General features: G+C 47.1%; 8 protein-coding genes across 8 annotated transcripts; 3 read left to right on the forward strand and 5 right to left on the reverse strand.

Annotated features, from left to right (window-relative positions):
- Positions 1 to 1,115: 1,115 nt before the first annotated feature.
- Positions 1,116 to 3,793, reverse strand: N7471_010688 (uncharacterized protein; the record flags this gene model as incomplete). Its single annotated transcript, XM_057283407.1, has 4 exons — positions 1,116 to 2,271; positions 2,334 to 2,472; positions 3,118 to 3,463; positions 3,521 to 3,793. 4 exons carry the CDS (start codon positions 3,791 to 3,793, stop codon positions 1,116 to 1,118), a joined length of 1,914 nt encoding a protein of 637 aa, XP_057132386.1.
- A 1,972-nt stretch (positions 3,794 to 5,765) lies between these two features.
- On the reverse strand, positions 5,766 to 7,416 carry N7471_010689 (DUF2841 domain-containing protein; the record flags this gene model as incomplete). Its single annotated transcript, XM_057283408.1, has 4 exons — positions 5,766 to 6,571; positions 6,627 to 7,022; positions 7,077 to 7,275; positions 7,330 to 7,416. Coding segments are annotated over 4 exons (1,488 nt in total), but the record flags the coding sequence as incomplete, so codon positions are not given.
- Positions 7,417 to 8,079: 663 nt separating this feature from the next.
- Positions 8,080 to 8,833, forward strand: N7471_010690 (uncharacterized protein; the record flags this gene model as incomplete). Its single annotated transcript, XM_057283409.1, has 2 exons — positions 8,080 to 8,107; positions 8,184 to 8,833. 2 exons carry the CDS (start codon positions 8,080 to 8,082, stop codon positions 8,831 to 8,833), a joined length of 678 nt encoding a protein of 225 aa, XP_057132388.1.
- A 3,344-nt stretch (positions 8,834 to 12,177) lies between these two features.
- N7471_010691 (uncharacterized protein) lies at positions 12,178 to 12,420 on the reverse strand (the record flags this gene model as incomplete). Its single annotated transcript, XM_057283410.1, has 1 exon — positions 12,178 to 12,420. The coding sequence occupies one exon, from the start codon at positions 12,418 to 12,420 to the stop codon at positions 12,178 to 12,180; it is 243 nt and encodes an 80-aa protein (XP_057132389.1).
- A 770-nt stretch (positions 12,421 to 13,190) lies between these two features.
- Positions 13,191 to 14,716, forward strand: N7471_010692 (uncharacterized protein; the record flags this gene model as incomplete). The annotated part of the gene is made up of 4 exons (XM_057283411.1): positions 13,191 to 13,218; positions 13,355 to 13,785; positions 13,841 to 14,356; positions 14,456 to 14,716. The coding sequence occupies 4 exons, from the start codon at positions 13,191 to 13,193 to the stop codon at positions 14,714 to 14,716; spliced, it is 1,236 nt and encodes a 411-aa protein (XP_057132390.1).
- Positions 14,717 to 15,337: 621 nt separating this feature from the next.
- N7471_010693 (uncharacterized protein) lies at positions 15,338 to 17,796 on the forward strand (the record flags this gene model as incomplete). Its single annotated transcript, XM_057283412.1, is given in 8 exon segments — positions 15,338 to 15,515; positions 15,576 to 15,803; positions 15,941 to 15,981; positions 15,996 to 16,228; positions 16,315 to 16,695; positions 16,779 to 16,896; positions 17,186 to 17,552; positions 17,600 to 17,796. 8 exon segments carry the CDS (start codon positions 15,338 to 15,340, stop codon positions 17,794 to 17,796), a joined length of 1,743 nt encoding a protein of 580 aa, XP_057132391.1.
- Positions 17,797 to 18,020: 224 nt separating this feature from the next.
- On the reverse strand, positions 18,021 to 18,616 carry N7471_010694 (uncharacterized protein; the record flags this gene model as incomplete). Its single annotated transcript, XM_057283413.1, has 3 exons — positions 18,021 to 18,215; positions 18,365 to 18,415; positions 18,497 to 18,616. 3 exons carry the CDS (start codon positions 18,614 to 18,616, stop codon positions 18,021 to 18,023), a joined length of 366 nt encoding a protein of 121 aa, XP_057132392.1.
- Positions 18,617 to 20,379: 1,763 nt separating this feature from the next.
- On the reverse strand, positions 20,380 to 21,243 carry N7471_010695 (uncharacterized protein; the record flags this gene model as incomplete). Its single annotated transcript, XM_057283414.1, has 1 exon — positions 20,380 to 21,243. One exon carries the CDS (start codon positions 21,241 to 21,243, stop codon positions 20,380 to 20,382), a length of 864 nt encoding a protein of 287 aa, XP_057132393.1.
- Between the last annotated feature and the right edge of the window lie 2,984 nt (positions 21,244 to 24,227).

Consider the following 24,227-nt stretch of genomic DNA (forward strand, 5'->3'; position numbering starts at 1 on the left):
GGATCTGGTGTTTCTGCAAGCTGCTGAGGTAGCGATAATTGCCCACTTCCGCTTGAAAAAGATGCTTCCTCTCCGTCGTGGTAGCCTTAATGGTCACAGTGTATCCGTGTAATAGAAGAGTAGCTTTGATGAGGTAACCCGTCCGACCACAGATGTGGAGTTGTTGAGGGGTTGTTCTCGCAGCGAAAATTCCCGCCTTTGGAGGCTCTGGTCTGAGGGTCCATCATTTCTGGTTGCTGGAATGGCAAATACACTTCAATGGATGAAGTCCATCGAGATATTGCATATTGCTGTGAGAATTATTCGGAGAGAAGGCCGAATCGGGCGACATTGGGTGCTGACTGAATCTTTTTCTGTATACAAGATCTTGTCAGATAAGTTGGGTACTTATTACAAGCTCGTGGCTAGTAATTGCACATGTTTGTCTCACTCAAGCCTCCGAGCTGTTGAATTTGTGAATCCTATCCTGATCTGCAGAGTGCTCCCGGGATCTGCCCAGGCTGGAATTGTGGCGCCCAAGAATATGCGCAAACTTGGGGTACCCGTGAATGCAGGAAGCTTCGAGGATAGCCGGCTCCCGATCCGAAGTTCAATGTCATCCTCGACAGAATTGCTACTGTGGTGTTGGATCACATGCATGGCTTGCTTTATGAGAAGACCTAGGCCCTCAATCTTTAATCTCTTACAACCAGATCCTCACTTTTTAATACTATGCTATTTTTCTGATTTATAGGTTATGGCGAAATTGAAACCTTCACAGTGTCGTAGTTACCAACGTGTGAACTGAATAAGCTATGCACAATTTGACGCCGTAGAAAATATACGTGTTTGTCTGGCCTTCCTATCTGGACTTGGTAATAAGCTGTGACGTCGCCCAAGCGGTTGCATAGAGAATTATGTCCTCATCCAAAGATCTTCATCATGTTGATTAATTGGCCTCGTCATTGCATCATAGCTGCTCAGAAATGGGTGCTTGTTAAATCCACGCGATTCTCCGGTTTTGGCAAAGACATCAAGAACTCGAAGCGTACATACTATGGGACAAACATTTGGTGCTCTTCTAGCGTGTTGTATATGTAGCTAGTGTTATGTGAAATTGTGTACAGCTGATCCCCTTAAATGCACTCTACCTGTCTTTGCTTTGCCTCGCCCTTTTGATTTCTCCACATGCGGGCATAAAGGCCTTCCATACTCACTAGTTCCTCATGGGTGCCGCTCTCGGCCACCTTGCCATCGCCGAGAACTAAAATGAGGTCTGCCGACGTGATGGTGCTTAGCCGATGGGCAATGATGAGCGTGGTTCGGCCATTGGAGAGATTAGCTAGGGATGTCTGGATATGCTCTTCGGTTTTAGTGTCGAGCGCAGATGTAGCTTCATCCAGCAGTATGATTTTCGGGTTTTTCACGATAACTCGAGCGATTGCCACACGTTGCTTCTCACCGCCGCTGAGGCGCAGCCCACGCTCTCCAACTTTGGTGTTGTAGCCATCTGGGAAACCCTCGATTTTGTCATGAATTCCGGCCTTGGAACAAGCCTGGTGCACATCTTCATCACTTGCGTCGGTGTCGGCGTACTTTAGATTGTACATCAGAGTATCGTTGAAAAGTGTCGTATCCTGCGGAACCACACCAATATTTTTACGAAGAGAATCAATCGTGATATCCTGGACGTCATGTCCGTCGACGAGGATTTTGCCATTTTCAGGATTGTAGGATCGGAAGAGGAGACGGAGAACAGTAGATTTGCCCCCACCAGACTCTCCCACCAAAGCTGTAGTCGTTCCTGGTTGACAAGTGAACGTGAGTCCGGTCAACACAGGATTCCGCGCATCATATGAGAAACTAACATCCCGGAACTCGATTTTTCCCTGGCAAGTGGCCAAGGGGGAAACGCAATGGCTGTCAGCGACTGTTGGCTGCTCTTTGAAAAGCTCCAACATACGCTCGGCATTGATCAAAGACGACTGTATAGAGACATAGAAGGCCCCGAAGAAGCTCAGGGGACCTTGTAACTGGGCCATGTACATCAACAAGGTAACAAACCGACCCACGGGTTGCTGGAGAGAAGAGACTTGATACACAGCGATGAAGCACGTGACCAGTAAACAGGTCAACAAGATAGTGTTTTGACTGGCGTTTAATAGGGTCCCACAGAGGAATGTGTAGTACTCCGTATTCTGGTAGTTGCAGATAGCGCGACGGTATCGGTCAAACTCGTGTCGTTCGGCATTGAAGTATTTCACCGTTTCGTAGGACACCAACGAATCGTTTCTGTGTGTGCATGCATGTCAGCCTTCTTGTAACTCGGATCATTGGTATTTGCCTCAACTTACTTGATCGCATCCTCATGCCTCGAAGCATCGACCATCTTTCTTCTGGTCTTCGCATTCCTCTGAGCGATGCGAATGGTAATATAAACATAAACAAGTGCCGAGATTCCAACCACAAGGGCATAGTAAACGTCAAACGCAACTAGGAAGTATCCAATTGCGATAACCAGATCAGCTAGCGTAGGAAGGAACTGAAATATTATTTGTTCCAGGAATGAATTGATTGATTTGCCTTTGTTCAGAGCTTATAAAAGCTCGCCCGTCTGTTTTTCCAGGTGGAAATCCAAGCTGAGACTGTGAACATGCTCGAAACCAGCTGTAGAGAGCCCCAGGTAGGAATACTGGCTTATTGGGATCCAGAGACCAGAGCGCAAAGACCCCAGATTTCCCTGCAGCCAGCGGTAAAAAACATACATGGAGACCTCAAACCACGGTGGTTGGAAGCCATTTCCATCTTGTTGATTTGCCAAAGATGTAGTAATCGTCCCAATCTGGATGGGTATCCACACATTGAGAACTCGCTGGAGAATCACAAGAAGGAAACAAACCACTGCCACAGCCTGTAGGCGGGGAAACTCAGAGGGCCACATTTAGGGAAAAAAACGCGAGAAGCCACTGGGATACTCCACATAGCTCCTAGATGGCAATACTTCTGGTCGCCCCCAGGAATTCCGTGGTTTGGGCTCCGCGGGTCTCGCAATTCCACTTGTTGAACCATAGACGTGACCATTAACAAGAGAAATCTTTCTGCGCGGAGTGTTCAGCAGCCTGGTTGTCTCAGTCGCACAACCTTGGTCTTCCTCCGAATCTCCATCATGGCCTATGTGAGCACCGGACTTGGTACAGTAGAGGAGAACAAGAGAGACTAGAATCAATATACGGACACCGTTGGGGACCGCTTCCATACACTCCCAGAAGGTGATCCTTTGGTGCATCGCGCCTCCGTTGGGGTCTCCGACTCCTGGCCCATAATGTTCTGAGTTATAAAGCGAGAGGGAGACTGTAAGGATGATGAGCTCGGTAGGAATGGCGAAGGACCAACATGTAAGCTGAGTGGCCGTCGGGGACGGGGTGGTATCGAGTATGCTGACAAGGATAACTGTGTAGGCAAAAATAGAGCCGGTGATATAAATCTGCGGTTGTTAGGACTTAACACATAACAATGTTCAACGAAGCACATAGAGACGCACCACTGCAGACTGCCCGCGCCACCAACACTCGGAGCGCGCCATTAAAACGTGGGCGGTATAGATCGTCGCATCCGCAAGGAACGTCACAAGCACACCAGCTGAGAGCCAGTTGAAGCATTGTTTGACGGTGCGGGAAAAAGGCTGAACCTGTCTGAAAGCCATCGGGTTCCGGGTCTGCCTGGAAAGCTGGCTATCTTTGTTCTGCGGGTCTTTTTGCTTGGTCTTGCTCTCGACGACCACTTGGATCACACAGACCACGACAAACAACAGCATGAGAAAAATTGGGTAGCATGTAAGGAGATAATCCAACAGGGTTTGGGGATTCACAATAATGGTTCGTTCAAGATCAGAATAAAGACTTCTCATACGATTGCCTTGAGCCATTGTAGTGGATATTTTTAATATCAACGATGGCAACGGAATCTCTGACGGGCAACAAAGGAACTAATGCAGATTTCGGTGAGTGTTTAGCAAACTGATAATTTCGATATTTCAAAGCCAAAGGTGACACGAAAGATGTGAGATAATACCTACCTGTTGCGATGTCGTCTCTGTGTGCGACAGGGAGGGGATTCTCAAATATATGAGCGTTGTGGATGAGTATCGAAGTATGGAGATGCAATTTATCTTAATAGTCCAACCTGATCCCATATAACTGTTACTTATATACACGGCTCAAACAGGGGGTGGAACAGGTCTATTATCCAGAGACCGAGAGCAAGTACAGGTTGTACCGCGCTAGAGTATGTACGGCGCCTCTAGACCTCTGTTCCAGCTCCAGTCCTGCATTTTGTGGAGACAACGGCTGGATTGATAGGTCATGTTCCAGGTTTTCTCGGGTTCGAAGCCTCTTTGATCGCCTACCACGTACCTGGAGGCTTCGTACGCCTTTTGTTTGCCAAATATCAAAAACCAGGCGCCAGAATTGGCTATGTTGTACTCATATCGATCGAAAATAGTGACCTCGTTCATGATATGCCGGGCACCTTGTCTTGTGATACTACGCAGCTGAAAGAATATTGCGAAGAAGCTTGGAGAAAAGAGAGTATTCCACCTGAACAAAACTACCCAATGAGGATTAATAGGCCATGTTCCAGAAATCTCCAACTAAGGAGTCTCTGCATCAGTGGAACACTCAGCTTCTTGGATCAATATGCGTGAAGTGTTGTTATTCGATACGAGATTCCATTGTTTGTACCAGGGGGAGTGAATCTGACGTATTCATCCTGATCTCCACCCGTCCCCATGGCTATCTTATTGGCTTCAATTTTCCAACTCATGATGAGAGCCAAATTTTCGCAAATCAGCCTCATATGCAATGTTCATCTGGCAGTTGGTGAAGGTGCATGCAAGCCTGAGCTTAGGTCAAAGGCTGGGGATTCTGGCCCCAAATTCCGGAATTCGGGATCTCACGTTTTGACCACGCTTTAGGACCTATATCCTAGCAAACAGTACCTTGGAATAATGGGTCTGGCCCCTAAAAGGAGGCCGTAAAGATACGTATCATTGTCTCTTTTCTTGCTTATCACCCATATTGGGACTTTTGGTACTGGAAAACTTTAGTGGACCCAAGGCCATGTTCAAATAAGGCAAAAATTGGTAGCTCACAAGGCCTTACCACAAATCTGGATCTCCTTTCACTGTGCCGTATGGTATTGGGGAGAAGGGGATCTGCCGTACATCCCCTCCCCTGTAAGAAATTTGGAGCAGCACAGCTAGTATTATGGTCCCCAGAGACTTAATACTATTGTGAATTACGGATTACCACCAATGCATTCAAGGATTTAGTTGCCACATCCCTGGCTTGATTTTCATGATTCAGTGTGCGGTCTTGAAAAACAGTATAGAGCGGTTCTGGCCAGGCGATGTGATAGCTCATGGATGATATCGGGAGCGGGAGCAAGAAACATTAGTTCTAACTCAAGTGAAGACTGGCTTTCGAATTTGGAAATAAATGCGTAAAGGAACAATGATTTGGAGCCGGTAATGTGACCGAGACCTGCGCCTATCATTGTGATGCGTTTTCTCTTTTCCGTTTTAAAAAAAATCGTTACAGAAACTATACCCTTCAGTGAAATTCTACAATTACCACAAAAAGGAAGAAAACAATAACAACTACTACTATTACTCTGACAAAGCCTTATAATAAGCGCTAATGTTTGTTAATAACTATACATATACCCATGCCCCATTCCATTGCCGTCCACGAGTCAAACATCATGACAAGAACCTCACACTGCATTAGTCATTCAGACGGCGTGGGAGATGGCATCCCGGTAGGCTGTAGGCGGTCCAGCGATACTTTGGGGAAATACAGGGATCTCTGGTGAATGGAGTCCATGCCGGGAAGCTGGGAATCGTGACGGGGTATGTCATACACGTGCGAGACCATGGGAATCTGGCAGTTCATTGACGGCCGGGGCATACCCTGACTAGATGCCGGTGTAGCGTAGTCGACAGTGCTGTAGATCTCACGGCGGAAAGATGGTGCCCAGGTATTGCAGTGACCGCTTACTCCTGGAGTGGAGATTGGGTAGGTGTTGTGGGCGGAGTATTTGAAAGCTGAGACCAACGCGCCGTGGGGGCTGATTAACTCTGCTGTGACGGGCGTGCCGAGTATGGGCTGCGACGATGCATAGGAGTATTGGGGAGGTGTGGCGTAGTAGAAGGGGTCCTGGCGGGCGGATGGGATATTATCGATAGGTGTGTTTAAGGAGGTAGATGCTTGCTCGAATAATAGGATGGGATTCATTGATCCTTGGTAGATGTCCTCGGGCTCCTCAGTAGTCACTGAGATGGCGGGGTCGTCCTCTTCACCACCCTTAAGACTAGGGCCGCGCCTCATGGTGTAGACGACCATGTTGGCGTCGGCTTCACCTCGTTCGAAACTCTCCTCCATCTTACGAACCCGGAGTATCTCGTAGATGATCTCGACATCGGATGGGTGCTGCAAGCTCCGCTTTGTGTAACCAGCAACATCCTTAAGCTTATCGGCAGTAATGCCGTAAGAACCGAGCTTGCGGATAATGTGAAGCAAGAGCTCAATGCGGTCTGTTGAAAATAAAGTAAGCGAGTGAATCAGGAACCAGACAATAGGCAAACGTACACTCTTTTCTCAAGTGGTCAGGCTCCTTGTGCATGACACCAGGAGGCCACCACTCGGGCTTAGTCTTTTCTGGGTCACCAGTAGTACCGGGGGCGGATCCTGGAGGTGACTTGCCACCATTGTAAGGGTGTCGGACCTGCTTGCGAGGCTCGATGAATTTGATGAATGCCTTGGCAACCATGCGGCAGTTTAGCTGTTGGAAGTGTTTTAGTGCTCCTTCATAGTAACTCATGACCTTTTGGGCGTCTCCAATACGGAGAGGAACCATTTCGGTAGACCCGCTAGGGACGTCCTCGCTATCAATGTCGTGCTCAGTCAGGCGGTCGTCACAGGCAGGAAGAGCAGGAGTGTTGCCCTTGCGACGTCTCACCCGATGAGGAGCTGTGTCCATTGTCTCTGCATATTGGTATTAGCATATGATTAGTCTTAGGGTCTGGAACTATGACGTACGGCAAACAGAGGCATAGCCGATATGTTTACCTAGAATCTCGAGGAAGTTCTGACGAACTTCTGGGGTGAACACGGTGGAGTTTTGCTCTTGAATAGAAGATGATTCATCAACCTTAAGCTTGCCATCACGGTCAAGGTAAATCATGGCAAAGTGAACACAACAAGGAGGGAACGATGAGCGGGAGTTGGTCATCATTGGCTTAATCGAATGTCAGTAAGAAGGAATCCAAATTTCTCTTAGGAAACAACATACAGGAACATCACCCGATCTGAGGGACCCTTCGAGAACCGAGGCAGATCTCTTCATGGCTCCGCTTGTTGGTTTACTGTAAGCCCTTGCGGCTGATATAAATACGTGTAGGTGCTGGGGGACGCAGTCGCATCGAGAATGATGCTATTGCACGCCCAGGAGAGAGGTGTTCTCTTTATATATAGTGTTACTCGAGGGATAGAGTTGCAACTCTTGCGAAGAAGTGGGACTAATGCTGTAGATTTGCAGTCAGCTAACTGCTTCTAAGCATCTTCGGCAGCACCAGTCCGTCCCCGGGAGAGGGTGTTCATGAACACCCAAAGGCGGAAAGGCCATCCCCACCCCGATGCGGGAACCGGCAACAAACGCTGGCATTCCGACAACCGGGACCGAATCAAGCTCTTGCAAATAGAACCAGAGGAAGATTGGCGGGATGTACTCACACAGTTCGAGTTGACAATGTGCTGGTTTTTCAATCTCAATGGGGATGGAAAGCGGATAACTACAGTGCAGTAACTGTTCGTACCCGCGATGCAGGAACGAAGGGTGATACCTGGGGTTGGGGCAGCTCAGAATGAAATATCTTGAATCAAGCTGAGGGTGTATAAAGACCAAAAAAGAATAAGAAAGGGATACCCAAGCTTTTTCAGTTCTAGACTTTAACATGAGAATGATAAAAGGACAAATTTTAAAAATACGACCATCGATTCAGCATGGATGATCCAAAATCCGAATCCCTCTTTGATTGTATACATGCAGCAAAATTGGCGCATTTTCAAAGGTACATGCAGTAGACTTGGGATCCGATCCAGGATCCCTGTTCCACTATTTGTAGATCAAAGGTATATTTATAACAGTGTTTGTGTTCTCGACCCCCGGCACTAGCAACCAACCAATTAATATTGTATTTACCCCAGAACGGCATGGGCAGCTCGCATTGGCCAATGAGCGTGTTTTACATAAGCACCGATTTGATTTATCGCGTAGGGCCAAGTCTAACTTTCTCAAACCCAACTCTGTCAAACCCAACTCTGTCAAACCCAACTCTGCCAAACCCAACTCTGCCAAACCCAACTCTGTCAAACTCGCATTGGCCAATGAGCGTGTTTTACATAAGCACCGATTTGATTTATCGCGTAGGGCCAAGTCTAACTTTCTCAAACCCAACTCTGTCAAACCCAACTCTGTCAAACCCAACTCTGCCAAACCCAACTCTGCCAAACCCAACTCTGCCAAACCCAACTCTGTCAAACTCGCATTGGCCAATGAGCGTGTTTTACATAAGCACCGATTTGATTTATCGCGTAGGGCCAAGTCTAACTTTCTCAAACCCAACTCTGTCAAACCCAACTCTGTCAAACCCAACTCTGCCAAACCCAACTCTGCCAAACCCAACTCTGTCAAACCCAACTCTGTCAAACCCAACTCTGTCAAACCCAACTCTGTCAAACCCAACTCCGTCAAACCCAACTCTGTCAAACCCAACTCCGTCAAACCGGGCACATAGGCCAAAGAGGAAAAGAACGGATGGGACTTCTCAGGGTGAGAGGACAGAAACGGATCGTTCAAAACCATGTGAATAGCTTCAAAAATGGTAGAGATTAAATTTAGTAGGGCGGCTTCTCACAATTACTATGAGGATTACTAAGAAAATACAACGTAGGTTTACCATTTAAAATAAAGGGTACATATGGGGTCATGTGATGGTCTAACTGGGCTTAGCGCTGGGTACAAGGAAGCCCTCATAAATTGCCTCCATAAATTGCCTCCATAAATTCTCGAAACTATTAGACTTTGAGTCTTGCCCAAGAAGAATTTGACGGGCTTAGTATGATAAAAAGAAAGAACATCATATTCTACAGACCTTAAAGATCAAATAGAGAGCAAGACGGCCTTCTGTCCCCTCTGTCCCTGCCACTTGTGCATGCACTGAGTTGCATACAGCTTGATAATTGCCCCGGATTATAGAAGACTGCACAGGACTGTACAGGATTGCATATGAGACTGCGTTTTGGAATTGTTCTGATTCGTCTAGCTTCCTCCCCCTCCTGATCGCAAGGCTATCTATCGCCTTGGTTTGAAGCGATCAGTGTACATGTCATAATATCAATAACTTCGATTGTAAGTCTCCACATAATCCTACACCCAAGTCCGCTTTGACATCCTCTAAAAAGCAAGTCTGTCTGATTGGCTTCATGCAGGAAACAACAACAACCATACGGCAGCAATCTGGTTGGCAAGCCATAGCCAATGATGACGGCAGGGGTAGCATAAGGGACATTGGTACGGTTCAGGGGGTGTATAAGCCTGCATATTGATAGCAGCGTCGACGCCACAGATGGTCCAATACTCTACCCTGCTGCTTCGACTGAGATCCTGTAAATTCCTTGGTTTTTGTCTCCACCAACAAGGCAACATATCTTATAGCTTGGGATTCCATGGGATATCTCACCGCACTTTCTTAGTGATTCCACGTTAGTCGACCTAACTTTCAACCTGCCAGCCAAATACATCCTTTTCCATAAGAACTAGCAGTCGAAAATACCTGCTCGGAATGGCTTCCCAACCCCTGCAGAAGTAAGATATTCTACGTTGATCACCACCGATGCAAAATACTAAATGGACAGATTCATGACTTCAAACACAAGGCCTGCAAATGCGCCCCGTATTGGAATTTTAAAGATGTACGGAGGAGAGGTGAAATGTTACCCAGGCCTTCAGTGCCTGATTTTTCTTGCCAAGATGAATAATGGCGACATCGAGACCGTATATATTGAGCCGCGTGAAATCTTGGAAGGGGCCAAATCGTCGGACTTATGGAAACGGGATCGAACCCGCCAGGCGAAGCACATATTGTCGTCTGCAGAGTGGAGTTCCTTGGAAGATCGATATACGAGGAATCAAATCACGATGTAAACTAGTGTCTGTCTGGAGGCGAGAGTCAAGCCATTGGAGACCGTCGAGATTGTAACAATTTCAGAGCCATTCATATCAGAACGTAATCCGAAGATCTAGGGGGATGCTTGATTTGCTGCGTTGTACCTCCACCGCTGTTGCTAGGCGTCGTGTTCCAAAGAAATCCAAGACCCTATCTGGAACTGCGAAACTTGCATCTGGTAATGATCAGCAGCCAGACATCAGGCTCAGTGATTGTTGCGTCAAATCAGCTACACACTAGTGCCGACTAGAAACGAGGACATTGCCATTTATGACAGTGGTTGAGATTGCGTTAGTTCCAGAGCCGACTATGCCGGAAATACAGTTCAATCTTTGCAGGGATTCTTCATCGGCATCGCTTCGTCTTCCAATTAGAATACCAAGGATACAAGGCCTCGAATGCAGCTGCGGAATTAAACACGGGGACGATCAGCGGCGAGACCTCGCAGGTATAGGACCTTTTTAGTTGTGCTCCTACCATTTTCATGCCAGTGCTTTCTCCAGACATGAGTAGAGAGGACCCCTGTAAGCTACTTAAAGAACTACTGGCACCCTCTCCATGGCAAGCTGTACTGTCGCTTGTTCATTTCTCCAATTATCCAAGCTGATTACCCTCACCCGTCCAAGAGAATGGGCCATCAAGGGCCAGAGTGTGTCTTGCTGGAGGACATATTGAAAAAAGCTACCCTCTGGTAAAAAATGTGGGAGCAAAAAAAAGAAAGATTCTAATCATGGGCTGTGGGTCATTTTATTTGTTCGCAGTGTGTTTCCTTTAATTCACCAAGATATCCCAAACCTACTAGGGCTTGGAGGGCCGAATACCCAACTTTGTGTCAGCCCAGATTTGAAATTGGAATCCCGGGACACCTTGGACACGATGAACAGACAGGTCAGATGGAGGAGGTGGGCAAGATGTTTTCACAGCCCATCTCAAAGTATTTTTCTTCGTGGTCTTAAAGTACAGTATGAAGTCTCGCCTTATTTCATCACAAACACTTAGATAGTGTGGCGAATTACTAGAAATACAGACAGAAAATACCAATTTGTTATCACGCGAATGGGTAGCATCGGATATATCCGGTGATGCGTCCCCTACACATAGGACACTTCTTTGGCTTTCCAAGCCGTTTTTTGCATGAAAGACACAGCATATGTTCAAATAAAAGCGTCAACCAACGGTCTGGCTGGGTGCAGTAAATCCGGCACTCAAAAACTTTCCTCTGCTAGAAAAGTGGCTCCCTTGTATATTGGTGCTTATTCTTCTCCTTGTAAAGTTCATCCTGCAGCTTTCGGATTGTTCATGTGACTGCGTGTCTACTTCACTTTCAATTGCAGTTCGAGGCCCTTCGAAAGCGTGACTCTAGTGCTTCATTAGCCACGGAGAAAGGGGGGGGGGGGGGGGGGGGTTCAACGAGTTCATACCAAATTAGACTGCGGTTCTGCTCTTTGTCGTTTTTGTGATGTACGTTGATTGTAGTGCGTGGGCACGACGACGTTCTCGCCCCGGGAATTGCCGATTAAAGCTCTTGAGAATATCGCCCCTTCCTTGGTCAAGAGCAGCAAGCTCTTCATTACTGTATCTTTGTTTGCGATTGACGTGACTAGTCTCTTCCGTAGTATTTTTTGTTGGGTCGAGAAATGTCTTGTCGGGATTCCCAATGGAATCCGTATGTTTTCCAGACTTTCGCGAATGACTCCTCAAGTGTGCGGTCAAGTTGTCGCTTCGACAGAAGAGATTTCCACACATAGGGCATTTGAATGAGTGCGGTGATTCATGCAGCGTTTTCATATGACGATTGAGACTTCCCCTATTCGACAACACGCTGGTGCAGCCTTTCCAGTAACATCGAAGTTTTCTAGAATGACAAGGATGATCACGTTAGCTTGGGAAATGCTAGCTTCTAGAGGAATAGCTTACTCGTCTTTCGGTTTGAGTGCTCGGCCAGCGCTATAGATTCCATGTCCACTAATACCCAGTTGGGGGATTTCTTGCATAGAGGGAGCGGACGGTCCATTCGGTGTTACTATATCTCCGGGGTGAGAATCGGCCACGAAAGGAGACATCGTGCGCTGCTCGGCTAGTTGGAACTCAGAGCGAGAATCAGGGTTCAACAACGAAACAAGGCTCATCCGATCAGTTGATCCGTTGGGAGACATATTTCTCTGCCGAGAGGGTATAAGAGGAAGAGAAGAACGAGTGACTACTTGAGCAATGATTCAACTTATATAAGGCATCCGTAACGTTGGTACAAATTGAACTAGCACCACTGCATAGTTTCGTCATTCGCCCCTGAGTAAAACCTATTGCAAACGTAAGACCGCTGTTGCCGCTGCTGTTATTGCTAAGACATCATTCTGACAAAGCAAAAATAAGTCCTAGGAACAAAGCTAAGTAGAAGGAAGAAGATATTGATGGCCAATGCGGGATTTGAGGGCTGCGATACTTTCATGCGTATTCGCAAAACGAACAGTGCTTGGGTTTAGGGGAGGTGTATCTGGTATACTATTGGTCCGGCAGCGGTGCAGAGCGAGTCTATTGGATTACCTCGGCCGCCCCACAAGGCATTGTGACATCCTCTATTGAAAAGATATTTCACGAAACAAGGGGTGCCGATCATGACCGGTATCGAAAAACAAATACATGTACCTATGATTCTAGACCGATATCTACAGGACACGGACTCCCAGCGTTAATTACAAAAGACCTCCAAAGATGCTCCGCATGGCTTAACCGGGATTCATCCGCCAAAGGATTGGCCTTTTAGTGGATCCACCCGATCATGAACCTAGTACTTTGTGGGTGATGCACGTGCAGGGATTGATGCAAGCGATGCTCGCTTTCTTGCCGCGAAACAAATTGGCTGCGCGTTAGTATATAACAATCAAATCCCAATTCTTGCTTAAAGTAGATCCACCATATGTACAGGATGCACGCCAACGCTGAGCCTGCCAATTGTGAGAAGAGTACGCTTTTTCCCTGGCAGCTTGTCTCCTTCACCTTGTTGTTATTGACTGCATGTTAACCACCATTTGCTTTTAGTATTAACAAACCCCTATTCGTTTTCGAGTACGGCAACCACACAAGTTGCAGATTCCTCGGTCGAAGATGTGCCCCTGGCAGCCGAGTCAAAATGTTGGCGACAGCTTGAAGTCAGAAATATGGACCAAGAATCGATCCATCGGCTCTGCCACTTCGGACTTTACAACGAAGATTACGCCAAGATGAAGGGACTTGAACCGTTTTCTTCTCATGAGGAAAGTGCTGGATTCTCGCTGTACCGGGATTGGAGCTTGTCTCAGTCACTTGCCGAAGGCTCTGACGCTATAGCTGCCAAGCTTGAAGAACAAAGCTCTCACATATTCTCGCGTATTCCTTTCACAGAGTTTGTTCGACGGGCCTACGGTCTTCCCTCGCAAGCGATTGAGCGTTCCCTTTGGGAATATGATTTTCTCGAGGTGAAAATTTACAGCACGTTTATCCGAAACCTCCAGCATCTCGAGCTTTTGGGTGAATTGAAACAAGTAAGTCGACGAGTCTCTTAGCTTCTTTTTATACAATTCATCTGACAACGTGCAGAGTTTGAAGAAAATAGATGCAGATCCATTTTTGTACGCTGCGATTGAGAAGGCTTTGCAACGAGTTATGCTCCAAATAAATCCACACGTGCCATTAATTGATAAAAGGTTGGAAAATGTGAAGCCGGAGCTAGACGAACGACTCCAGTGGATTATCGAGCCACTGCAGCGACTGCTCCAGACCCCCGACACTGCTCGAAATATATTACAACAACTGGAGATATTAGAGAATCGGTTCTACAAGCTCTACAGGTCCCCTGAAGCCAATTGGGGGCCATTCAATACCGATACATTATTCTTTGGACAAATTCAACGGATTGATGTGTCCGAATTTGCCAACGCTTTGTCGAGGAAAGATCAAGATTTCCTTTCGCAGTACGTTGTGGATGCCCTCTATGCAAAAGACGATCATGCTCGGCGAAAACTCAACACACGATGGAACGACCTCAGCATTGAAGTTGAAGAGTGCATGGTTGCTAAGGTTGATGTTTCTCGGAAAATTGATCATTTGACCCAGGTAGTTCTGACGCTATGCCCTATTGATATATAATCTGACAGAGAACTATAGGAGCTCTATCGTGTTGGCAACTATTATTCTCTAACAGCCATCATCCAGGGCATCAAAGCAAGTGGCCTTCACACAAAAGCTTTGGAAGACTTTGGCTACCTCGTCGATTCAGAGAATAATTATGAGAGGTATCGGCGACGAGCCAAGACTAGACCCGGAATGGACTTCTTTTTTCCTGCACTCAGTGCCGCTGTCCGGGGAAATTTCACGTTCGCAGACGAGGTGATTGATCGGTTTGCGCGCTACAATGTTGAAGACTACCAACGTCATTCTTTTGTTTGTTTTTTTACTGCTTGCTTCGGACGTTGACTGATATTGCTTTTATTGTACTTAACTTGCGAGTCTATCCTTTTTTTCCTGTGCTGTTTTAGGGTCTCCAGGCAAGAAAGATTCCTGTTTATTATTCCAGCTGGAAGCCCCAATGAGCTATTTATCCTTGCTCTAAAGTACCCGATCCCTTTAAGTCAAAGCTATTTTGCACTATTTTATCAAACTCATTGTCATTGTAAAGAGGCAAATCGCGACACAAATGTAAGAGCTGGCATTAATGTGGAAAACATAGACTAAGAACAACGGGGAATGAAAACTAGTTCCTACCTTGATCTTGAATCATAGTGTAAAGGCTAGCTCTGGTTTGGAAAGTGGAGCAGACATGCCCAAAAAGGGCAAGCCTATAGGCCTCCTCAAATGACAAGTGCTTCTGTGGCATTGAGTAGTCGCGGGAGCAGCGCCTGTGCGTCAAACCATCTGTAGTCGTATCTCAACCATGCAGCGCCATTTCTTGGTTCAGGGCTTATTAATTGTCACCCTGCCACTAATCTCTGACTGGTATTAAAGGTGGGCCAATACCCCGTCGTTACTGTGTGGAAACCTTTCACGCTGGCCTACCGCTCAAATATGGAGACTAACAGTCCCCCATCAACTTCCGCCATGCCTACGCCCCACCATCTCTACCGGGCCACCTCAGAGGATGCCGGCTCTCAATCCGCGCCTAATACGCATTTTCCTATTCTATACTCTCAACCGCCAGTCAACTTCACCGAGCTCCCTCTGCCAAGCTACAAAAGGCCCGATCTAGTAGACCCCCTGGCTGGCCAGTGCCAACAGCGTACGATGAGTCTTCCGTTCCGATTAGAGACAAATTGCTGACTCTTCGAGAATAATCTAGAGAATTGGACACTTCCCACCGCTCTCGAGCCAAAGCCCTCACATCTACCCTTGAACCAGCGCGACCTCAGTGATAACAGAAATATCAACGCTCTCTCTCCCACAAGTCTGTATAATCAAAACTACGATCACCGTATGAAACTTTCCATTTCCTACCACGGAAACCAATTGGCAGATGGTGGAAAATATGCGACTCTAGTTGGTGCCAAGGTGAAACCTCGAGGAATACGTATATCCGATAACAAGGCAAAAAACTCCGGTTCGAAACCTCCGACCAAAACGCTCTAGGGCTATTCTGACTACTACAGGGAATGCTGTGAGGGCTTGCGGTTTCTGCAGGAAAAAGAGACTCAAGTGCAGTTCTAGAATATCAGGAGAATACCCTTGTCTGCGATGTTCCCGAGCAGGTACGAATTGCAAGCCCTCAATCCCGTATCAAAGGGAGGACCGCAATTTCAGCTCTAGCAGCAATTTCCAAGCCCAGCATGTGCAGTCATATCTAGCATCCGAATCCGATGACAGTGATTCGATTGCAGCGAGCTTGGTCAGGACTAAGCCAAGACCCACGAATGTCAGCGAGATTAATAGGGGACAATGCCGTGGGGATCCACAGTCACACAGCGAGCGCTCGCAGGCCTTGAATTCAAGAGACAGGTAAGTCAGGATTGGAGAACTGAGTGAAATGTCATCCACTGCAGCCCTCCTTTATACATAGCCCGCTAACATATCCTTTCTTGCAGACCTCAGAATGAATATTACATGCCTCAAACTGTTCCTATTAGCTCGGCTTCGGAATATCAACCTCAATCCTCACCCTTGATCTCTGATCGTGAACAATATGGAAACGTCAAACCACTGCTCCCATACCATACCGGACCGCCAGGACCGCAAACCTCCACCAATATAGAAGGGACCACACACCCGCATGAACAACCCTTTAGCGCCCCCAATGCAACGAACGAGGGAAACCCCTGCTCCGTGGATCAGTCCCGTATTAGTGACGATACGCCCTATCCGATTATCGATATAAATCCGACACACTTCGGACCCCGGGCATTCTTAAATGGTTTCCCTTTCTATATTGTGTGGCAACAATTTAGTTTTGTCGACGGAATATGGAAGTACGTGGCTTTGATTACCCCGTGTTGAACCCTGCTTATAGACAGATGGTCTCCCGAACACATTGCGCTTATTGAACTAACAGGACAAAAACTTCATCCAAAATCGGGAGGGGTTCACAGATTGCTGGAACAGCCCTGTGTAGCCAAATGCCTAACCGAAAACCCGACTGTTGGGTGGCCAAGGGTGGTTTTCCAGAACAAGTATGTCCTCAATCCATTGACTTAGATATCCCCCATTAACTGTGGCATCACCAGTGTTAACTGCGTGTGAGTCTACATCCTCTAGACCTTTGGCATTTATTGATAAGGCAAAGGGCATTTTCGATAACAGGAGCAACAATTGGTCTTGATAAAACACCGGTTACAGTTCAAGCCAATTTCTCGCAATTTATTCCGGATATCCTTTCAAATCTCAATCCATTTTCAAGCACTACCTTGGCAGCGGCATATCACACCGAAAGCCTCGCAATTTCCGATTCAAATACTGCAGATCCTACGGAAGGTAGAAAACGTGGAAGTGGTATGTAGATCAGGCGTTCTCAGAAGCAATACTGATATCGTATCTTCAGAGCTACCCAGCAACGCCAAGGGGGAGCATGTCGCTATAGCAGAGCAGGCCATACTGGTACTCTTTCGCGAAGTACACTCGCGAATACGACTCTCACCCCCTTCCCGTCGCACACTGAAAGAGCTTTATCAAGCTGGATTCAATGGCCTCAATGCAATGATGTGTCAAGACCTTCTTTACAAGTGGGTAGCTATTATGAGAAATGCTAAAAAATCGCAATATGTAGAGAGACCAAGCTGGTGGCCGGAGAACGTCAGATACACGAATGCTGGCGAGTTGGATGGCCCTGGTATGTGCGCGTGAAGCCTGATAATTACACTCGCTAAAATCTCAAAGAGATCAAAGCAGTTCTCTTCCATCTGTTCTACGGAGAATACGGTCGTGTCCCCCTAAGGGAATTCTACACCGCCGGGAGGGGCATCAGGATGAAAGACATAGACCAAAAGACTCTATCATGGGCTTTCTGTATTCGGAGAGTTTTCAAGGCCAATATAATGCTACGTGGGTACCCATCGGCTCTGATTTTGTACTGAGCACTAGCTGACAAGACATAGGGCTACCTGAAGATACTACAGTCTCTCAATATGCGCATTGAACATTCCAACGTGACATGAAGTCTCTTGAAACAAAGCGCGGATCAAGCGTGTATATAGCTCGTTACAGGTCAAATTGCCAAGGAATTGGACAAGAGCACAATACTTGGATAGCAAAACTAGCGAGAACTGCAGTTATAATCCTTTGTTTATGCTCCACACAGCTACTCTCGATAGCCGCACATGTTCTTCAAGAACCAGGCATTATTCCTATCACCGCTGGCGAGGATAACTAGACCATTGTCCGGGTTCCAAATGACCACCCTACCAGTTCCGCCGACTATCATGCTTGTGCTGCCATCAAACTTGCAATTGTTGAACTCGTGCGTCACGTGGGGTAGCGGTTCTGCGGTCTTGCTCTTTTGGTAACATCGAGGGGATTGACTGGATCGCCGTCCTGTGCTGGAGTAGACTGCTAGTCACACGGGAGCGGATAATCATTAGCAACATGAACTTGAATATGGAATGGTTCCAACTGGGCTCTGCAGCCCTACAGAATGGGACATACCTGACTCATTGTTCCCTTCTTGTAAGTTTGACATTGGCTGTCTGGAAGCAGCTGTGAGAGGTGTGGGCTGAACCTCATAGAATTAGCATGTACTAAGAAGACTTATCAGTACTCAGGCTTCTGGGTTAATACCGTAGTGTTTTGATGCGTGTGTGACTGGATGCCCCCGTTCACCGATGTCGAGGTGTTTGAATCAGGATTACATTGTGATTCTGCATCTTGAGGTACGCCTTCCAGCCATGTAAGGGTCATTTTGAAAGTCAAGCTTCTTCACAGAAGGCTGAATAGCGGGAAGTTGAGTGTATATACTTGAATAAAACTAACCTCAAACCTATGACTGGAAGAATGAGACCATGAGAAGGGGTCCAAGAAGTCAGAATGTGAGGGGGAATGGATAGACGACTCATCGCTCTGTGTGGCAAATTACCCCTAGTAAATTCTAGGTATTGTCTCCCTCATATGCTCCAGAATTTTGGTAATATTACCCCACGGCCCTCCGGTTGGAAATTTCTACCATCTATGAACGTGCCATGCCGAGTGTGGGCTTTAAAGATATTATTCATTCAACCGACGAAGTAGATCAAAGGTGCAAACAATTTTTCTAGCAATCTGCACGAACCACTCTGCTTCCCACCGCCAGCAAACATATTGTGTAGAAATGCGAAATACGTGTGTAGATGTTAGACTCCTTGGTCCGTGTTTCAAGACGGGTCACTTACGACCATTATGCCAGCGTCCGAGCCGCAGCGCGTTCCTCGGTCTATGCAGGTCGCATTGCACCCTCGTCTATAAGACCCCCCTAAGGGCCCTCAGTAGAAATCCATCATATACTTGTAGGAGTTCGCGCGTCCATTTGAGTCGTTTTACCCAGCTTAGAACCTCACGGCGAGAATGGAGAATGCTTGTGCTATAATCAATGATTGTAATATTATTGCGTGTACATCAATTTCCTGCAGCCCTTTCCCATTGTTCCAGCCTTTCTCCACTCACAAAGCGCGACAGCATAGAAAGCAAATATGATGCCGGATTTTGTGAATGAGGCTACTGGGGACAAATTGTATATTAATGTACGTTACGTGCTTTGGCATGCAGAAAACGAAGGATATTAGTAGAGCGGCCGATTTGCGGTGTTGCTGTATCTAAGACCTCGAAAATCACTCGAAATCCAGCCCTTGTGGTAGAGCGCTTAACCGAAGCAGGGCCAGGAGTCTGAGCCAGATTCGGCTCCCTCCCACCACCCAGCACACCTAGTCCAACCGAAGAAGACTAAGATATGATCAATCCGCACAACTCTCCAAAGTATGTTCTTCGAAAGCTCAATATCACACTTCTTCCGCTGACACAAAACCCTCTGACCGCCAAAGGCCATTTTGTTCCCATGTTGGTCTCAGACCGCCTCTATCGCACCAGCCGCACAACCAATCCTGCTAAGCTCGTTTCAACTTGCTCACTCCTAAAACAATGCCACTTGCCGCATAGCAAATGACTTTAATCCTAGCTATTATACCCTCAGCTACCAAGCACAACTTTCCAGGGAGGCAAGGCTAGGTTTGAGGCCATCGGTTGAGTCTTCATGTCCTATGTGTAGGCCATCATCTATGGTATGGTGCAGAACCTTGTAGAGTAAGTTGCGAAACAAGAGTCTATCAAGTCAAGAGGTCTGAATGCTAACGTTGTTTCTCTGACGATTCTAGCCCATCCGCTCACTAACATCCTCATTTTCCTACCTTCTGTCTATCATCGTTGGAACTTCGCGTGCAAATATTATGTACAACGGGGAACCTGCAAAAGTACACTCATGATACCACTTCACCACAACCCACGAACCGATTGACTTTCTCCTGCTCGCCTTCGATTATCTCCGAATAATTAAGAATGCATTTCTATTCCTCCTTAGATATAATTTAGGACTACCGCGAATTTCGATGAAATCTGAGGCGTGCAGTGAGAATATATCTTGCGGCGCCCTGGGCCAACGAATTGGCCAGCGAAAGAAGCGCTCCCACTGCTTTCATCTAAGGATACCTCGGTATGTGAAAAGGTGGATATTCAGTCCATTGCGGGTGCGGTGCAGGAAAAAAGCTGGTGTGGCTGACATTCAGGGTATTCTCCAGTGGTGGATTGTAGTGACTGGGTGGCGTGAGGACATTTGATTGTGTATTCCATGAGTTGACAATTGTGGATGAATAAGCAGCTTTGGGAGTCCATGGCTTAATCCCACCAGCAAGTGGAAGCACTGGCCTTGAAATGTGTGGCGAAGGCATCGATGGCATGCAAAGGCGGAGAATCGCTGCTTTAGCAACCTCACTGCTGTCGTAGGGTAACTCTCCAGTGCCGTCCTCCTTCAGTCCCGCCAGAGCCTCCGCGTTGGTCAGGTACACAAACGTATTCGCTGCTTTGACAAATTCCTCTTTCAAGTTGTCCAGCCGAGCCTGCTTTCCTCGCCAGCTCAATGCATAGGCAGCATTATTAACTGAATGGAGTTCTCTATGGAGTTCCGCCAGGGCATCGATTGTCTCTGGCGTTAACTTGAATGCCACCTCCTTGCGCCAGACCATGTCAACATACACGACATATGCCTTGATATAGATTCGCTGAACATTGGGCAAACCTTCCCCCAGCGGAATCCCATCATTCCGCAGCTCCCACCCGGAGGCATACGCCAGCATCACCGAGCACAGCGTCCAGATTGCATTATTTAGTGATAGTATCTCCACCAAGCGGCGGGATTGCTTTGAGACACTATCCAGACGACGCCTGGGCTGACTCTGACTCACTCGCTCCAAAGTCGCCATCATCCACGGGATCATGGCACTCAGCACCACAATTGGGGACGGCCGTGGCTCAAAGGCAGAAGAAGGTAGCAATATTCGGGGCATTCTAAATCCGATAAAAATGAGTCTTCCCTGCATCTGGTAAATGGTTCTTTAATAAAGTAAACTTTGGAAAGCACTATCACTAAACTAACATTAGCTCGCTTTCTCGGTCATGCTACCCTCAATGTGCGGCGGTAGTATTGCATTATCGTTCAATAATACGGATGCTCGATGTTTCGAAAGACATTGTATTTGCGCTAAGTGGGACTGTAATATGGATGCAGGGGTCGGTTTACGCCCCTGTATCGTTAAACTTTGGGGCCATGGCGCCTCTCGGGCCACAGGAGTCTCCCGGGGTTTGATATGAGAAATCACGAATGTAATACGAGAGGGGTTGGCGCGTGATAGGCGTTCCCCCTCCGCATATGGAAAGAGGAGCGGTGTCCGGCCCGTGTGATAGGAAAAAAGAGCTGGACTTCCCCTGCTTCTGCATCTACCTCACAGCTGACCGGAGAGGCGCAGACCCCGCATGCTTTCAGGAGACCACTGGGTGAGAAGGCTACCGGCTATGTGCTCTTCCAGCACAACGAGCTCCCCAACCCACATATTGTGCAACCAATTCAGAGAAGCCGGCTGTCATCCCCTAACTTCAATGAACGCAATTAAGAGGGGACAATCTTGTCATGGGCCAATGACCGGCTATTGCCGAATGAATATGTAGCATTGAACTGTATACTGGCAAGATTTAGATCGAATGGCACTGGTTTCCAAGAGTATCTTTATCGTGATATCTTACGGAGTTTGGATCTACAAACATGTGCACATATTCTGGCACTCTGGGAAACAGTTATGGGCCCCCTACTGCCAGATATATCGTCATTGGGTGTCACATACAGGGCCTCAATAAAGTCGGAGGAACACTGTACGTGAGTTCAATACACATATTCCGATTCTGGGACTGACCGGGCATGAATTTCCACGAAAGAGAGGAAGTGGAAAAGCTTCTACTCTTGCGCGAAATCGAGGGTTGAAATGGTATGCACATATTGCCTTTACTGGTTAACCGAGTACCCGTCTAGTATGTTAACATGGTATGATACCCTAACAGCACTGCACTCTGATATCAAAGATATGGCTTCATATAGAGTTATCGCTGACTTGCAATGTGACGAAAGGGGAACAAATTTATAATAACGTCTACGGATGCTATCACCACAAGAACGTAACTTATTCCCCAACTTAAGTGCACGGACTGCTGTACGTGTACACAAAGTGCTACTCGTATCTGATTCAATGTTTAGGTTGATATTGTAGACTCGTTCAAGCGTTGAGGATCCGGTGCAGAAAGTTAAACGCTTATATCATCACCATATTCAGCGCCATCCTCGATGTCATGTCACTCCATCCCAAGGATAATGCTGTGGTGGCATATAATGTGCAACTGCTCATCTTTCTATTCTGCGTGGCTTTCTCGCATATTCTCAGTGCTAGGTCACTCCCTTTCCCTGGACTCGTTCAGAACAGCCAAATGGTAATGTAGCTCCGCAAGTTTACTCAGCATGTATATATATGTTGTTTCGTGTCTTCTGACCTACATTCTGCAAGCTCGCTGCACTTTATGACATCTGGAAGCGGAGGGCACCTTACTCCCAGAATGACGTTCTTCCGATTGTCGCACTTTCCCCAGTCACCAAAGGCTAATCACCAATAGGCCATCACGAGCAGATGAAGGAAAGCCACTGCTTAGCTCTTGTTCTAAGCGGCTAGGTCTCTTTGGATAGTATCAAGGGTGCCGGAAGAAACCGGCATTGTTGTGGAGGATCGCAGCTTCTCAGCTTTATCGTTAGGAGGGTTCGACCGGGGGAGGCATTCTCGTGAGGAGCTGAAGATTGTGGGATATGGAATAAATAATTGTCAGTAAATGATATGATAGAGCATCTGGACGTTGCTGTGGTAATTACGAGGGACGTACCTCACTCCGAAATTCGTTGCATGCAGTTCTGCTTCATTTAGAGGCGTTTTGGTTTCCCATCTTCCGTCTTACCGTTTGAATCGATAGACAGAAGCAAAAGGTGAGATTGTGCAATAATGGAAGAAGCAAAGTTCGAGAGAAATGCTTTGCGTCTGAGTGTTAGTACCGTGAGGCGATGTGGTACCCTTCATATCTGTTCGGTCAAGTTGTCCATAGCATTGATTGCGTTTGACTTCTCGCAATTTGTAAACTGACCTCTGTGTAACTTATTGTAATCACTCACCATAGTAACAGGCCCTCCATCAAGGAATTGGTGCTCTACCCCTGCAATCAACTATGCGGACAAAGGCTGGATCGGGACGGACAAAGGTGTTCCGGCTACGACAGGCTGCCCCCTCCAGCACCAGATCTCGGATTACTCAATCAATCCTGCTCGGCCAAAACCGCAAGGTAAAGGCCCTTCAGAAAGGCACTGCTCCCTTATCTTCTTCATCCAGGCAAGTCTCGGTTCTCTGTTTTTTACCGTCTCAATCAAACGAACTCTCACCCTTTCTCATTTCAACTAACTTTTCTCTCCCCTGCATGCCTGAATCTGACAAAAGTATCGACTTGCCCACGGCACAAACCTTGCACATTAACCTTGCACATTACACAATGACCCTCCAAAGCGGCTGACCCGGAAGGTCTCACTCCATCGATGCTTCTTGATGCCTCGCGTCAAGCCTCGACCCGACCAAGGCATGTGGAATCGTCATCATACACACAGCAGTAGACAGTACTGCCAAGTCACTGGGCTCAATCGAGCAGTCACTGCTTGCTTGGAGAGACACCACGTCGAAACTCAAGTGCTGCTACGCTCAATCCCTCCTTTAATTAGAGTGCTCACTAGAGCTTCGAGGAGTCAGCACACTAGACGAAGTGAGTCGGCCTAAAGGAAAGGACCTATCCAGAATGATCGTACGTGCTTCAAATCTCTGCGCCCTTTTCTGTCCCAGTGATATTTTCGCGGGCACACACTTTTCTTTTCCACCATCCATTCCTTAATTGCCTGGAAATTAATACTCTTTTGAACTGA

Source organism: Penicillium samsonianum (assembly GCF_028829775.1).
Source record: "Penicillium samsonianum strain IBT 33392 chromosome Unknown utg000006l_segment0_segment0, whole genome shotgun sequence".
Taxonomy (NCBI): domain Eukaryota; kingdom Fungi; phylum Ascomycota; class Eurotiomycetes; order Eurotiales; family Aspergillaceae; genus Penicillium; species Penicillium samsonianum.